Consider the following 16,772-nt stretch of genomic DNA (forward strand, 5'->3'; position numbering starts at 1 on the left):
TATACAAGGTCCGACAGTTGACAGTGCGTGTCAGAGCAAAAACCAAGCCATGAGGTCGAACGAATTGTCCGTAGAGCGCCGAGACAGGATTGTGTCGAGGCACAGATCTGGGGAAGGATACCAAAAAATTTCCTCTAGCATTGAAGGTCCCCAAGAACACAGTGGCCCCTCCATCATTCTTAAATGGAAGAAGTTTGGAACCACCAAGACTTCCTAGAGCTGGCCACCCGGCCAAACTGAGCAATCGGGATGGTCACTCTGACAGAGCTCTAGAGTTCCTCTGTGGAGATGGGAGAACCTTCCAGAAGGACAACCATCTCTGCAGCGCTACATCAATAAGGCCTTTATGGTAGAATGGCCAGACGGAAGCCACTACTCAGTAAAAGTCACATGACAGCCCGCTTGGAGTTTGCCAAAAGGTACCTAAAGACTCTCAGACCATGAGAAACAAGATTCTCTGGTCTGATGGAACCAAGATTGAACTCTTTGGCCTGAATGTCAAGCATCACGTCTGGAGGTAACCTAGCACCATCCCTACGGTGAAGCATGGTGGTGGCAGCATCATGCTGTGGGGATGTTTTTCAGGGGCAGGTACTGGGAGACTAGTCAGGATCGAGGGAAAGATGAACGGAACAAAGTAGAGAGATCCTTGATGAAAACCTGCTTCAGAGTGCTCAAGACCTCAGACTGGGGAAAAGGTTCACCTTCCAATAGGATAACAACCCTAGACAGCACAGAAGTGGCTTTGGGACAAGTCTCGGAATGTCCTTGAGTGTCGCAGCCAGAGCCCGGACTTGAACCCAATCGAACATCGCTGGAGGAACCTGAAAATAGCTGATCAGTGTTGTTCCCCCATCCAACTTGACAGAGCTTGAGAGGATCTGCAGAGAAGAATGGGAGAAACTCCCCAAATACAGGTGTGCCAAGCTTGTAGCGTCATACCCAAGAAGACAAGGGTCTGAATATTTATGTAAATGTGATATTTCAGTTCTTTATTTTTAATAAATTAGCTACAATTTCTAAAAAAACGTTTTTTGCTTTGTCATTATGGGGTATTGTGTGTAGATTGATGAGGGAAAAAAACAATTTAATGAATTTTTGAATGAGGAACCTAACAAAATGTAGAAAAGGTCAAGGGGTCTGAATACTTTCCGAATGCATGTATATATATGTATATTTTGTGTACAATGTGTATATTTGTGTTGTATTGTGCAGGACACACTTGAAAAAGAGACCTAGATCTCAATGTCTTCCCTGGTAAAATAAATAAAAAGTCAACACCTGTTGTATTCGGTACGTGACAAACGTTGAATTAGATTTGACGAGGGTATTTTTATTTTACGAGGTAAGTTGACTGAGAAGACATTATAATTTACAGTAATAACCTGGGGAATAGTTACAGGGGAGAGGGGGGATGAATGAGCCAATTGTAAGCTGGGGATGACCGTCATGGTATGGGGTCCAGTTTGGGAATGTAGCCAGGACACCAGGGTTAACACCCCTACTCTTACGATAAGTGCCATGGGATCTTTAGTGACCACAGAAAGTCAGGACACCAGTTTAACGTTCCATCCGATAGACGGCACCCTACACAGGGCAATGTCCCCAATCACTGCCCTGGGACAATGGGATATTTGTTTTTAGAGCAGAAAGGGTGCCTCCTACTGGCCCTCCAACACCACTTCCAGCAGCTCCTGGTCTCCCATCCAGGGACCAACCCTGCTTACCTTCAGAAGCAAGCCAGCAGTGGGATAGCGGGTGGATTGCAACACAGTGAAGCCGTTTTCAGTCTCTCAGCCTTTTGACAAATGGCATCTGTCTGCCATTCTCTCCTCAGGTATAACTGACAACTATCTGACCTTGGGTCCGGAAGAACTCCTGGCCCTATTTATACATAAACGTGTGTGTTGAGTGAGAGATATTATATGCACAAACCAAAGGTGGCCTTGGTTGGACTTGTAAGGCAATCTTTATTGCATATGAATGACAGGACCTGACATTGCCTCCCTTCAATTTTGACATGTATCTGGGCTGTGTGTATAAGACAGTGATAAAACCAGTTTACAGTACATGGCGTTGATCTGCGGGGCTCCTCTGTTAGTCTGCCATGATGTTCAATATAAACCCCTTTTGTAACATAAGTGTTGTCTGTTGAAAGCTCCTCACAGTCTTCCAATATAAAGAATACTAGGTAACACTTTACTTAAAGCACTTTACATTCGGTAGATGACCAATATGACTGTGCCATACCATAGACTAAAACCAGCTGTAATAACTCATTATGACACCTCATATGTCAGTGTTATGACTGTGTTACGCAGGCCTTATGACTGAGGTTCAAGCAAAGTGTTACTGAACAGAACAGAGCCTGATCAACCTGGGCTTTTCCTTCACACATGAACAGTTTCATACAACTTTATATATGACACATGGTTTCCAGACTATAAACATTGCGGTCGTAAAACAGTTAAAAGTTATTGGTTCACCTGGCATACAGAAGCACTTCATAGGGCCCCTGAAGAGTAGGCTATACACTTCAGGGGCCCTAGAGTGTTCCTCTTCACACAGGTCTGCACTATCTGTACCTGAGGCAGATCATACAGATTTTAACTAACTACAAGCGACATCTATATAGCAGCAAAAAAATGCCTTTCGGAGCACAAACAAGGAGACGCGAGGAAACCAACGGTCGGACTTACTAGACCATTGCATGTGCTCAAAGTTTGCACCTGTTATTTCCCACAGATAATATAAAACATTAAGGGTGAACAGAAGGTAAAACAAAGAATAAGAGAACGATAAAATTACAAAAAAAATTGGTTAGATAATTTCATGTTTCTAGGCATTTGTCGTTTTATTTCTTTGTGAAAACAACAGGTGCAAACGGGCACTGGTGAAAGTTCAGTAAATCCTGTGTGTTGACCCTCTGTACAGACAGATTGCAGATATGTCACTCCTACACATGAAATGTACATTGAATTTCCCCAGATGATTCCTGTATGGAAACATCAATCTTAACGATACAGTTGATCCTCATATGGTGACGTTTTGTTCTGACAAAACAGACTTCAATGCCTGAACAAGCCTAACACTCAGCGCCTTGAGGGATGGATCCATGGAGGACCGGAACACGCCAAAACCAACCTCTTTCACACAGCCAGATTATATTCATCCAGGAGTAGGTTTCATTATTGATTTAAGATCTAAAAACGTGACTTCATGAACATAGATGGCATACTTCTGGCCAACAGTCGGAGACTGAAGCTTAGTTAAGTCCAGGACTATTTCAAGAAGCTATGTCCATGAAACCAAATCATCTCGAGTGCAATTTAGTCCAATGGTAGGGTTTAACGTGGGTCAGTGAAACCAACTGATCTGCTTTGGAGACTTAAGCCCCACATCCCAAATGTACCTCTACCTTCTATAGTAGAGGCTAGGGGTCTATTTGGGAATGGGATTCTGTCCCTTGCAGAGAGGCTGTTTAAAATGTTGCTGGAGGGGATTCCAATTAACATCTGTTGCTTTTTTTGTTTGTTTATGGTTTCCCTCTCTACCAATAAAAGCCCAGTCCAGCACAAGCAAGGGATGTGGCCTAGCCCCACTCTATTAGGTCCTCACGGCAACAGGCACAGCCTGTCCAATGGCAAGCACAATGGGTAGAACTTTCTCACCTCTCTCTCAAAACTAGGTTCACGTTCAAGATCACAACACAGTAACGTTTCTTCAAAGCTACTTGGCAACGTGGAAAGTGTATCCACTTCCGCCCCCCCCTCCCTCTTTCTTTCCATCTTTCCCCGTCTCACAACGTGCAATCCATTTCATTCTATTCAGCCAAACAAATTCACGTTCCTGATCCTTTTACAGTGGCCGGGCGATTTAGAATACCCAACGCCACTCCCCATATTCGGATCAATTCTGCTCCAGGATTGGCCAGCGGGCCTGTCAGTCATGTTCATCAGCCCGTCAGTAGGAGGAGATTGAGGAGGCGGGCTGAAGAGAGCCAGAGGAGTTGGAGCGTCTCATGTGAGGGAGAAGGTACGTGTCAGTGCCCAGCTGGTGAACGTCAAATCGATCCTCCTTACGGTAGGCCAGACAGCGTCGGATAAACGCCTGACACACAGAGAGAGAGGGATGTTAGTTTATGGAATAAGGATCTGCTTATCAAGCTTTGTCTGTACTAGTCACATTCAGACATGTCCTGACGATTGTACATTTCAAAGTCAACCAATATGTGTACAATTCAGAGGAACACTGAGTATTATTCACCTTGGCTTGCTGGCCTGTGCGTGTCTCACCTAGGGCCGTTGCGGTCACGAAATTTCATCAGCCGGTGATTGTCAAGCAAATAACTGGTCGGTCTCACGGTAATTGACCGTTAATTAACATAAACACGTTTAGCATCTCCTGGCTTCCACAGACTACAAACCATTTTAAAAAGTCTAATAAATCCATGTAATTTAGCCTACACCTTCACAATAAAGCCAGTATTAATTTTAGACAAGTCAAAAGAAGCACGATGAAGAAAATGTAGTCTATTTCAGAAGAACAGTTGTCCCTATGTTAGGCTCTGATCTGGCTATGCCAAATGGCTGTGGGCTACACTAGTTCATTTAGCAGTCAAGAATCTCTTAGAATTCCGTGGCATTATTTTACAGTATGAAGAACACAATTGAAAACAGCTGAATAAAATAGAAAGGATATATTCTCTAAACGACTTGAGTGCGCACATGCGGTTATTCTGTGTTGAGCGGTTAATGTAACTTTAGTTGTTCTACAAACGTTGGGCTATAAGTTTTGATTTTTAATACATTGTAAGGCTGCATGATGAGACTAATGATGATTTGAAAAAAGTCGCTTGAAATGCATGAGCTCGGCTTTGTTTTTTGCGCAGGCTGTAACACACTTCATCAGTCTCATTCATAATTTGACAAGCTTGTAAATGCCTCGAATTTCACGGCGGCATCCCCTTTGTGGCCATAATGAACCCTAGTGCTGCGTTGTGCCCTTCTCCCCAAGTGTGCTGCGCAATCCTCAATCTCTCACTCGGCGCTCAGTCACGTGATCTGGTCTTTTACACAGGCTACAAGTGAAGACAGACACATCAGAGATGCAACTGCGCGTGTCCTTATCCAATTCCGAATTGCATATTGAAGATATTGGAAAAGCTGTCCACATTTACTTTTCGTCAGCCAACAAGATGAGTAGGCCTAATGAACAGGAAAAGCACTAGCCTATGTCAATCTACTATCCCCCATAGTACAAAAGTCGACCTATTCTATGCGAGAAATAAATATTCCAAACAGTCTGGGACAGTTGTGGGATGCGATAGATCGCAAATTAATACAACCACTGGCATCAAAAAAAAAACTTGCTTAATGCAATGTGGCTGACGCAAGAGATCAGAACGTTTAGCTTCAAATGTTGATAAACTATTAGGCTATTTCTTCACAGTATAAGCGCAGCAATGCACACATGGCAGAAGGCTATAAGCGCAAATGTTCCATTAGCAGAAAACAACATTATCAAAAGTGACCGCAAATGCGATTATGCATGTCATGCTTTTATCCTCCCCAAACTTGAAACTCACGTGCTGCTTACATTTGCATTGATATCAGAGTGATTAGAGGGACAATAGAGTGCCGAGTACCAGGCAGTTAGCAAGTTTGGTAGGCTACTAATGACCATCAGAGCTTGGAGAAGCCTAATTACCGTGACTAAAACGGTCATGTGGAATTTGACTGCCTTCATGACTCGTAACTGCCAGTGTGGCGGTGATACGGTCACCGCAACAGCCCTAGTCCTCACCTTGGCCTCTGTGCTGGCCTGGGGCTTGGCAGGGAACTGAACCTCAGTGGCTTTGAGGATGGTGTTCTCCTGAAGAATATCCTGCTGAGACTGGTTGTGGCCAAACGGCTGCAGGAACACACACACACACACAAACCAATGTTACACAAAAAAAACACAACATACACCAATAGGGTCAGGTGTTCGCACCGTCAGAAGAGTGCCACTTCAAAAGGGGCCATAATAAGTGGGCTTACCTTCCGTCCATAGAGGCACTGGAAGAAGATGACCCCGACCGACCAGACGTCCACCTTGTTAGAGATCTTAGGAGGCTCCTTGCCCACCACAAAACACTCTGGGGGAAGGTACCTGGACAAGAGGGATGGGAAAACATGAAGGCAATATACCCAAGAAAACACCTAATATAACTGTTTGTGTGATGTGTCTCACCAGTATGTGCCAGCTCCCTGTGAGGTGAGGTCCATGCCGTCCACTCCATAGTTGTCATCGTCCATGATCTTAGACAGCCCAAAGTCTGTGATCTTTATCTCTCCACACGCGGTCCCATCCACCAGCAAGATGTTACCTACACAAACAGCAGTGTGTGAGTTGAGCGTGTGTCTGTATTACATACACAAACATGAGTCTGTGTGTGTGTGTGTGTGTACCTGGTTTGAGGTCGTAGTGTATGATGGGGGGTTTGATCTCGTTGAGGTATCGCAGGGCGTTGACTATCTGCATGACGATGGACCGCGCCTCCTTCTCGGACATCAGCTTGTTCTGTTTCAGATAGAAGTCCAGGTCGTTCCCCTCACAGAACTCTAAAACTGTACAGAACCTATAGGAGGGCAGACAGAGAGAGAGAGAGAGAAAGAGAGACGACAATGGACTCCATTAACTATCAACTAAAAGGCATCTCAACGGACTAAAATTCCCTCCACATCTCCTCTCTTTTATCGGCACTGATGTGAAAGAACTGAACTAGGTTTGGGGTAAAAAGCAACTTACGTGTCTGTATCCAGGGAGAAGTAGTCGTAGAGTTTGACTATTCTGGGATGGTCCAGCTGTTTGTGTATCCGATACTCTCTACAGGCATGTCTGGGACAGGAAACAATATTGTGTGTTTGTAAGTCTGGTCAAATAATGTTTACAAATGGTACAATGTGGGTTGTAAATTCTGCGTCTCATAACATTGCCTCGTCAGAGCAGATGGGACATACTTGTGATAGTTCTCCTTCTTTTCCTCTCTCCAGTTCTTGTTGAGCTGGTGGATTTTAACAGCTGCATAGCGCTGCTCAAACAGGTCAAAGGCCTGAAGACACACATCAGAAGCACAGGTAGAGTATGGATCTAGAATCTGTTAATAATCATTCCCAAGCACATACTAGTAGTCAATCTGTACCTTATAGACCTCACTGAAGCCTCCTCTGCCCAGCAGATGCAGCAGCAGGTACCTCTCGTTCAGAGTGGGGTGGTCTTTAAACCTGACAGAGATACAGCACAAGCTGAACCATTTTCTTCATACAACATATAGGGTTTATTTACCCAAATGACCCCTACAAGAACTTCCTCTTACAAATACCTAGAAAGTGGTCTATGAACTGGCCAGTTAGCAACACTATAGCTACTGGCCTACGGGTAGGTATGTCCCAGGGATGGGTTTTGCACCGGGGCACAGTGGAGAGGTTAGGTGTTCCTATATGATTGTGTCTTCCTGTCCTGTACTTACGACGAGCTGTCCTCGTTGTTGATCCTCTTCAGCTCTCTGATGTGGAGGTTCCTCACCCGCTCTAACCGCTCCAGCTCTGCCTGGATCTCAGCCTCCTCCTGAGAGACAGTCACTCAGTCAATCGTATTCATTTTGGGATTGGGACCATAGTGCTTTTTTTTTTTTTTTTTTTTTACAAACGTGTTTGTGTTCATATTGACTCGGACCTTCTTCAGGTGTCCCAGGCGAAGCTTGAAGATCTCCTCCTGCTCGTGATACTCAGCCAGAGTCAACCTAACAAATGGTTGATTTAAAGTCACTGCACCAACATCGCAACAGTGTGAGTGTGTATCAGTGGTGGAAAAAGTACACAATTTTCAAACTTGAGTAAAAGTAAAGATACTTAATAGAAAATGACTCACGTAAAAGTGAAAGTCACCCAGTTAAAAACCCACTTGAGTAAAAGTCTAAAAGTACTTGGTTTTAAATATACTTAAGTATCAAAAGTAAATGTAATTGCTTAAAATATACTTAAGTATTAAAAGTAAAAGTATAAATAATTTTAACTTCCTTATACTAAGCAAACCAGATGGCACCATTAATTTTATTTTTTTAAGTTACGGATAGCCAGGGGCACGCTCCAACACTGACATTTACAAATGAGTCCGCCAGATCAGAGCCAGTAGGGATGACCAGGAATGTTCTGTTGATAAGTGTGTGAATTAGACAATTTTCCTGTCCTGCTAAGCATTCAAAATGTAACGAGTACATTTGGGTGTCAGGGAAAATGTATGGAGTAGAAAGTACATTATTTTCTTTAGGAATGTAGTGAAGTAAAAGTAGCCAAAAATATAAATAGTAAAGTGATGTACAGATACCCCAGAAAAACTACTTAGGTAAAAATACTTAAGGACTACTTAAGTACATTACACCACTGGTGTGTATGCATCTGTCCATACACATGCATACTTGTATGTACTAGTGTGTGTGTGTGTACACTTACATCTGGGGCAGGGAGGGTTTGAGGAAGGGGTCGGGGTCATTGCCGTTGACGACCTTGGTCTTGCGTTGTTTGGGTTCAGAGGTGGTTGCTAGGGAGAGGGAGGGGGATGAGGGATTGGGGGGCTTCCTCTTGGCCAGCAGCTTCCTCTGACGCTCTATCTCCTCTCTCTGCTGATTGATACCCTCCTGCTGCCTATACGGAGAAGAGGGTTATTACGCTTTTTAGAAGGTAATAAGGTCAATCCACGGATAATTGTTATCGTTTCATTATTCTCTGGAGAGCACCCCCCCCCCACCAAATATCTTGGGGAATTTTAACCGTTAATTGGTTAACCCGCCAAAAATACATTTGAAATAATGTAATGGAATTAAATATGTATCTTATCACACCATACAATTATTTTATAAAGACATTGAAACCAGCATTCCTCTACTGTTCTATTTGTTTGCATATCAACGTTGTTTCGTTGTCAAGAAGCCAAACGCACAATCCTAATCTGAGATTCCCCCGCTTTCAAAGTTTCTAAACAGACAGGGTTCTACACTAACTCTTTCCAATGGTGGCACAAGCACATGATTTGGTCGGCACCAATTTGTTTCTAAAAAGATATGTATACTTGATCATGGCCTGGCCTGTCCCATAACGTGCCTGCCTGCCTTCCATACAGAACCAGGCTAATAATGGACTAGCCATCTTTTAAATTAGCATGCCCGTGTTCTTAAATTGATTTGGATAGATTTACTCTAAGTGCAAAATGTATTTATTGAGCCCCCAAACTCAACTCTGGACATCGAAGCCAGTTCCACTGCTTGTTTTCATTGTTCCACTTTAATCACGGACTGACTTAGACATGGGACACCAGGTGGGTGCAATTAATTAATCAGGTAGAACAGCAATCCAGCAGGCTCCGGACCTTGTAGGGCAGGGTTCCCCAACTGGCAAGTGATTTTATTTGGCCCCCAAAGTTTGAGTGTAAAAACACCAGTAAATCATCTCCAAGTGATTTTAATTTCAGAAATCTGTTCCAAAGTATTCTCACGCATAATAGAGTGATGTGTGTCTGAAATGTTTTAGTTAAATATTATATCTGTTTGGGCTTCTTGCGGTCAATTTGCAGTCTACAAATTTTCTGCACTTTTTTTCCAGCCCCCTGACCATCTGCTCAAAAAAAAAAAAAAGTCCCGCAGCTGAATCCTGTTGATGATCCCTGCTATGTGATGAACACCCCTGCTCTAGAGGGTAGAATTTGAAAAAATATATACTTCATAGCAAAACATTACCGCGGCAAAAACAAAGTGGGGAGAACAGTGATTTCCCCCAGGCCCCCCCCCCCCCCCCCTCAATTTCGTGATATCCAATTGGTCTTCTTCCATCGCTGCAACTCCCCTGCGGACTCGGGAGAGGACGACCGAGAGCCATGCGTCCTCCGAAACACGACCCTGCCAAGCCAAACTGCTTCTTGACACACTGCTCGCTTAATCAGAGGACCATTTTTGTGTATTTACCCTTTAATTTAGGTGCGCACCAGCCAGACTTGAGTTCGGCTGGCAGCGTTTCTGTAGCCATAGGCGGCGCGTTTCAAGTTTGGGGAAGCTAATAACATTTTTTTTAATATATTTTTTTTTGCATTCCATGCATCATCGCATTTGTAGGCTTATTTAAGATGGCCTACTATTCCTAACGCGATGAGTAGATTGATAGTCATAATTTATGCAAATAATATAACTCAATGACTGCTCGCAAAAAAATACAGTTCAATGCATGGCTGAGCGTGTAGTGGCGTAGAATAGGCCAAGGCTATCTCTTGGCCTGATATAAACACATTTCATACAATTCTACTAACTACACCATCGGTACTCAAGTACCATTTGTGAAGGTCCAATCACCTAGGTGGCAAAGGTCGGAGTGGATATTGTCATTTATCGGCGTAGTAACAACCCCACCGTGGGAAGATTTTCCCCAAATAAAAAAATTACGTGACCAGGTAAAAAAAAAGTGTAATAATCACCCTTACGACCACTAAAACACTTGTGTCACACTGCCAAGTCAAACGGTCTCAAACGCAACTGTTTTGGTCACAGTATGGAGCCAAGAACAGATGTTCATCGCTGTCAGATTTGGAACCGCTCGCATAAGGTGCACTGTTTAGAACTGTGTTTTCATGCTAATTGCATTTTGGCAAATGTCTGAAATGTTTTACATTGGCTGCTTCATTACAGTAGTTGTATGTTCAATGACATAGCCGTTTGAATGTGAGTCGATTGGCTTGCTACTGTTGCATGTTTCAATGAAGCTTTTAAATGAAAAATGTCTGTTTCTTGTATGCACGCAAAGTACTTTCTGTTGGTCGCCTCATACTATTTGGAACAAATTTAACCGCCTGTTAACCGGTTAAAGAGAGTTAGACGGCAGCATGTGCATCCCTAATGTAAATATATGTTGTTTGGTGAAGTGTGTGTGTTCTCACTTGACAAGGTTCTGGAATGCGTATCCGTCGGTCCACTGTTCAGTGTAGGAGGCTCCATGTCTTACGGTGGTGAAGTGACCCAGTCTCAGACGGTCCTGCATGCTCTTCTCTCTGCACGACTGTTTCTCCTGGGTGCTCTACAAAAACACACACACACACACGGGTTAACATGCAAATTCATCCCGACACGTCAGTAACAAGCACAAACACAAACTAACTGTGTACCTTCTCGATGAGCAGTTTCTTGCTCATGGTGATGCATTTGTTCAGTCTCTCCTTGTATTTCTCCAGTAGTTTCTGCTGTTCATCTATCTGTCGCCTCAGGTCACAGTTAGCCTACAAGAAAAACGGTCAACGTCAATAGATGATCAATACACAACCTATAAGTATCACCTGTAGTACCCTAACTAGCACGTAAACTCACCCTGAGCAGGTCATCGATGCGGCCTTCTTTCTTCTCCAGGTCCAGACTCTTGTTGCTCTCCAGAGCAGCAAGCTTCAGACCTGTCAACTCCGTCTGGGGAGAGAAAGAAAGAGGAAGGTGTTTGACATATGAGGAGTGAGAGAAGTAGATGTGAGAAGAGTATGAGGAAAGAAAGAGTCTTGTTCCCTGGGCACCGAAGACATGGATGTCAATTATGGCAGCCCCCCCCCCCTCTCTGATTCAGAGAGGTTGGGTTAAATGCTGAAGACACATTTCAGTTGAATGCATTCAGTTGTACAACTGACTAGGTACACACCCTTTCCCTTTCTTACCTGCACACACTTGCTGGCGCAAGCTTTGTAGTTCATCAGGGGATCGCCAAAACACAGACCGGTGGGAGAGGAACTGTTCTGTCGGATCTATAGACAACACACATACAACATTGTTCTAAACAATGTGATAGAACGCCGAAGCCTAAAAATCTCCTACCACGTGGGTGTATACATACGATAGAGCCTGGTGCAGAGTGAGCTCCGTGGTGTGAGTTCTGTGGTGAGCGGAGGACCTGTGGTAGAGCCCTCACTGGACTGGAGCCATTCCCCCCATGGAACTACACACAAAAATAGCAGGGTGCGGAAAAGGAGGTGACATCATCTACATATAGCCCAGCAATAGCAGAGTGCTTCAACAAGGGAAATTCAGACTGTCAGTCAATCACAATCTGCTTAATCAATCATTAACCCCCCCCCCCCCCCCCCAATCAGCTTATCATCACCATGGAGAACTCAGAGTTACATATAAACAACTACATTATAGGACACTCACATCAAAGTAGTCACTGATCTTGGGCCCCCGTGTGGAAGTCTTCCCTGTAGGAGAGGAGAGCCGATAGCCTGGGTTAGCAATGCATAACACAGCGTAGCATATTGTACACAGCATAGCAGATACAGAGGTTAGAACAACTCAGGAACTAGGGGTGTGAACGTTTAAACGAAGTTGGCATCCTTAACGTTAAAAATAATCTCTAACCGAAACAGAAATGTTTTCCCGCCACCCACAAAATTAAAACCACAGTGCAGTTATCACAACATGTTATTTTCCGTGTTATAACCGAACTAGACGATAGGCAATAAAGGCCTGGGGAAAGTTGTGTAATTTAAAGGTAGACTCAGCAATATGAAGTAGATGCAGAAAGTAAACAGCATAGTGGATCAATTTCCACAAAAACTAAAGAGCGTTGAAGCGCGATGCTCAACTTCTCCGCCGTTTTGTTTGGTGCCCTGTCTACCATGCTGTGAACAGCGTGAAGCGAACACGTGCACATGCGCAGATACTGTTTGTGACCGCGTGAGAGCGAAGTGTTGCATCTCGCTCAATATCCTAGCCTATTCATTGATGATAGGCCGTGCTTTACTGAAGTTGCGAGACATTCCAAGCCCAAAAATTGCGGGATACAGCTTTCGATTGCCGATAGATAGGCCTAGTGCACGGTTATGACTGTCTGTCTGGTGGCCGACCTGCCTATACTGTGCCCCTCCTCACTCTTTCCGTCACCCACAAGCTCGCTAAGAAAGATGTGAGTGTTTGTGTTCTCGGAAGTACGGCAAAAAAATCAGTCTCCTCCGTCCCAAAATTACTGAATCTTAGGAGTCGATTCCAATTGGAATCGAATCTTGACACTCAGAAATGGGAGTTGGCACCGGGAGTCGACATGAAAGTCGAGGAATCAATTGCTTTGGAGTCAACTCTCCACCACTACGTCATCGTTGTTAACAGTTGGGAAAATGGCAGAGAAAGGCAAGCGGTAGCACCAAAGCTCTGCATGGCAAAAGTTTGAGAAGGATTACTTCGGGATTTTTGCACAGGCAATTTATCTACTTCCCCAGAGTTAGATGAACTCGTGGATACCATTTTTATGTCTGTGTCCAGTATGAAGGAACTTTGAGGTGGAATTGAGATACAGTAATGGTAGTAAAGGTGCAATGCTTAACCATCTGAAGCGGAACGCACTGTGAGACCCAAACCGTTGCTGGCAGCGGCATTGTGAATTCACGTGGCATTTTATAAATATTCTAAACATTTTAACGGAAAACCGATAAAAACATGGTAATTTCAACGCAAAGGATTTTTTTTTAAATTTGTCACATTCCTATCAGGGACCTCACAACAGAATGAAATAAAGGCACTGTGTCACCTTCTTGAACTGAGAGTGATACCCCGTGACATTAAGAACACATTGTGTCTAGGGGGAAGGACCCAAATAGGGATAGGGAGGATGCGCGTGAATGAAATCAAGCAGAATCAAAAAATCCTTTCAAAACCTGACCAGATCATTCCTCTCCAGTTCATGAGTGTTATTATGTCGGGTATGCGTCATACCTTGGCTGCTCTCAGAATGGGTGTCAGCTTTCCTTTTCCTTCCTCTGGACGACTCAGAGGGCTTCTTCTCAGGGGTCTGAGAATAAACAAACACTAAATCACTTTTCTGACACTTGCGTGTCCAATAAGGAAGAGAGTGTGTTTATGTGGGTGGGGGAGGGAGGGACAGAACAGTAGGAAGAGTACGTACAGAGTATGCAGGAGAACTCCCTCTCTTCATATCAGAGTTCTAGGGAGAGAAAGATGCCATAGAAAGAGTCAAGGGGGGGGGGGGGGGGGGGTGAGAAAGGGGGGAAAGCGAGAGATTGAGGCGGGTCATGCAAGTACAAACGAAGACAATCTAATTCTCCTGATTAACGGTCCATTGTTCCAAAAAATTAAATGGATACATAGATAAAATGCCTGCCCTCGGTCTCCACACAAACAAAATGGTGCATTTTCTTAAACCAGAGAATTAGCCACCTATGTCCGTAATACGTTGTGACATCTAATCATTGAAACTAGGACAGCGGCCTCCCTCACTGCCGGCGCCTCTGCATAGCGGGTGTGTGTCTCACCTCTGACTCCTTGTCACTGGAGGAGCCCAAACTGCCATAGCTGTTGTTGGAGCACTCGTTGGCCAGACCCTAGATATACAGAGAAATCAGGCACAGTCGTTATAGTGTGCTGTGTGCTTTTTGTGTGTGCCTTTCAAAACCTTTTGAAGTGTGTCTGGTATGAGTAAAACCATGCATGTGTGTTATAGTATTGATGATTGAGATAGTTTTGCGTTATAACGTGCGTTTCACCTTGGCCCCCCCACTGGTGCTGCCGGTGCTTCCTACTGTGTTGCCGCTGACCGCGCCCATGAACCTGGCCTCCAGAAGCTCCTGCCTGCGAGGGTCCAGGCTGTGCAGCTCCTCCATGGGGCCTACACAACAACATAAGATAAAGCTATATATGGCTATGTAAGGATACAGCAAACTGCATCACACTACCGCCCACTTCTGATAAGAGCACATTGGATAAGTGCAAACTGTTTGAGTGCAGTGCATTTCACCACTCCCACATCATCACAGTTACTTAGTCTGTGTCCATCTGCATGCTCTATAATATGTATTTAGGTAACACCTTATGGACAGCACCAAGCTATCGCATGTATGTATCAGGTGTCAAAACTGTATGTTAGGCTGTAAGACCACTACTGGACAAGCAGAGTTTCTGATTCAACAGCTGAGCTGCGGGTGTGAACTTTGTCCCCATCAATCACCAAAACATGGAATGTCTGACACACAACCCCAGCCTTATGAGGTTCAAGTAAAGAGAAACCAGACAGCAGTAATAAAACATTGACAAGCACTGTAAATATGGCCACAGGAATACCACATCCAGGCATCATCTTGATCCAGGTCCAAAGCATAATTAGCTACATGGTTATTTCCATCCCAATTGGAATAGTTAGCAACACAAAAAAAATGTGACACGCTAAGTAGCCTTTGTGGGACAAACTTCCGTTCTCTGGATGACATCAGAGTCACGGGCTTTAGTTCTGATGCCTACAACAGTCTGTTCTTGTTCGGATGTTGAAGTGATCAGAATATAAACTTTGACAAAGGAAAGTGTTGTTCCTAGTTGATTATTAGAAGTCGTTTGAATGCATCATAACTCACTGGATTCGTATAGACTTGTAGTAGCCCTGCTGTTTGACATAAGGCCAAAGGCATTCAACTACCCACAGCTGTTTAGCTACAAGTGATGGCTAGTCTCTGCAACATCGCTAACCTAGCAACTATAAGTGGTTACATAAATGACAACGCCTTGGTCATCTAACGTTATGTATGTCTAGTGGTCTAGTCTGTTCCTACTTATTTTCCACTCAACCTGTCTGCTCCTGTCTGAATATTCCATTGCCAATGCTCTCCATTGCTCTACTGTAACTGAACGCTGACACCTATCGAAGCTAGCTAGTAGCTAACGTTGGCTAGCTACTGTACTGACTGTAACTGGCAAGGTTCGGCAATCAATTGACATCCATAAATCCGTCGAATTGGGGCGATATAAGTGGAAACAGTGTGCATTTCCCATCGAACAGACTTCGACGAATGCCATTGTTGATAAATTACCTTCCTTCTTGGCGGTCGCCGTTATGTGTTGTTGAGAAATCGTTGGGGACGAGGATAGCTGCGACCAAGATGGCGTCGCCTCCAAACTTCCACCACCACTTCCACTGTTACTTTGGACACTCATTAAGCCACTTTACAAGCTAGAGATCAAGCAGACACACGGGCATCCGTGTAAATCCGAAAACCCAAACTTGCATACACCAGCAGCCACCTGCTACATAGCCACAGCAGTCAATCTAATTTTGCACATTTTGTAAACATATATTTTTCAGCAGGGTAGTAACATGCTAGGATAAAATGTAACCTTTGCATCGATCGCGCGGCTGTCAGCATCAGTTCCCGAAAACGGCTTCACAGTCACTAGTACCCACTAGTATTCTGCCAGCAGCACAAATAATGACGTCACTTTCATATGGTAATTAGGAAACCTTCAAAATAAAAGCCCGCGTTTCACAACATTGTGGGAATGTGGATAAATCATTCAAAAGATATAATTTTAATCAATGGGCATTTCTATTGTGACAACAAAAAATACGAGTCATCTATGAAAACAAATAAAAAATATGGTTTAAAAATGTGTTTATACCAATAATGAAAAAAATGTTGACACTGGTATGTTGAGAATATTGAGCTGTAGAGAGAACTTTTCTACCTGGTGGAAAATACTCAGTAGGGTCTACTGGCTTTTGATACCGACCCTTCCATAGCCCCCAATGCAATACACTGTAATAGACTGTAAATGGGAAACATATTGGCTTGTAGAGATAGCTTTTCTACCTGTCTCAGCTAATGTGGGGTGGGAAATGCTCAGTAGGGTCTCTACTAACCAAATGTGTCATTTTGGAGGGGCACTGTGTTATAGACATATGCATTTAGTGCAGCACGTCATATTCATTCCAAAACAA

The 16,772-nt window shown here is 43.9% G+C and overlaps 1 protein-coding gene across 2 annotated transcripts; it reads right to left on the reverse strand.

Moving 5' to 3' along the window:
- Positions 1 to 1,950: 1,950 nt before the first annotated feature.
- LOC120020181 (serine/threonine-protein kinase tousled-like 1-B) lies at positions 1,951 to 16,217 on the reverse strand. 2 transcript variants are annotated; one of them, XM_038963669.1, is made up of 22 exons: positions 15,868 to 16,217; positions 14,554 to 14,675; positions 14,323 to 14,391; positions 13,956 to 13,994; positions 13,766 to 13,841; positions 12,212 to 12,255; positions 11,895 to 11,996; positions 11,719 to 11,805; positions 11,387 to 11,479; positions 11,188 to 11,298; positions 10,963 to 11,099; positions 8,496 to 8,687; positions 7,720 to 7,786; positions 7,514 to 7,611; positions 7,187 to 7,268; positions 7,005 to 7,096; positions 6,793 to 6,882; positions 6,453 to 6,622; positions 6,235 to 6,370; positions 6,042 to 6,153; positions 5,806 to 5,913; positions 1,951 to 4,110 (listed from the first exon to the last, which is right to left on the reverse strand). In XM_038963669.1, the coding sequence occupies exons 1-22, from the start codon at positions 15,989 to 15,991 to the stop codon at positions 3,964 to 3,966; spliced, it is 2,298 nt and encodes a 765-aa protein (XP_038819597.1). In that variant the 5' UTR covers positions 15,992 to 16,217; the 3' UTR covers positions 1,951 to 3,963. The 2 variants fall into 2 exon arrangements, with proteins under 2 accessions (XP_038819597.1, XP_038819598.1); XM_038963670.1 differs by lacking the exon at positions 13,956 to 13,994.
- Positions 16,218 to 16,772: the final 555 nt, after the last annotated feature.

Source organism: Salvelinus namaycush, chromosome 25 (assembly GCF_016432855.1).
Source record: "Salvelinus namaycush isolate Seneca chromosome 25, SaNama_1.0, whole genome shotgun sequence".
NCBI lineage: Eukaryota > Metazoa > Chordata > Actinopteri > Salmoniformes > Salmonidae > Salvelinus > Salvelinus namaycush.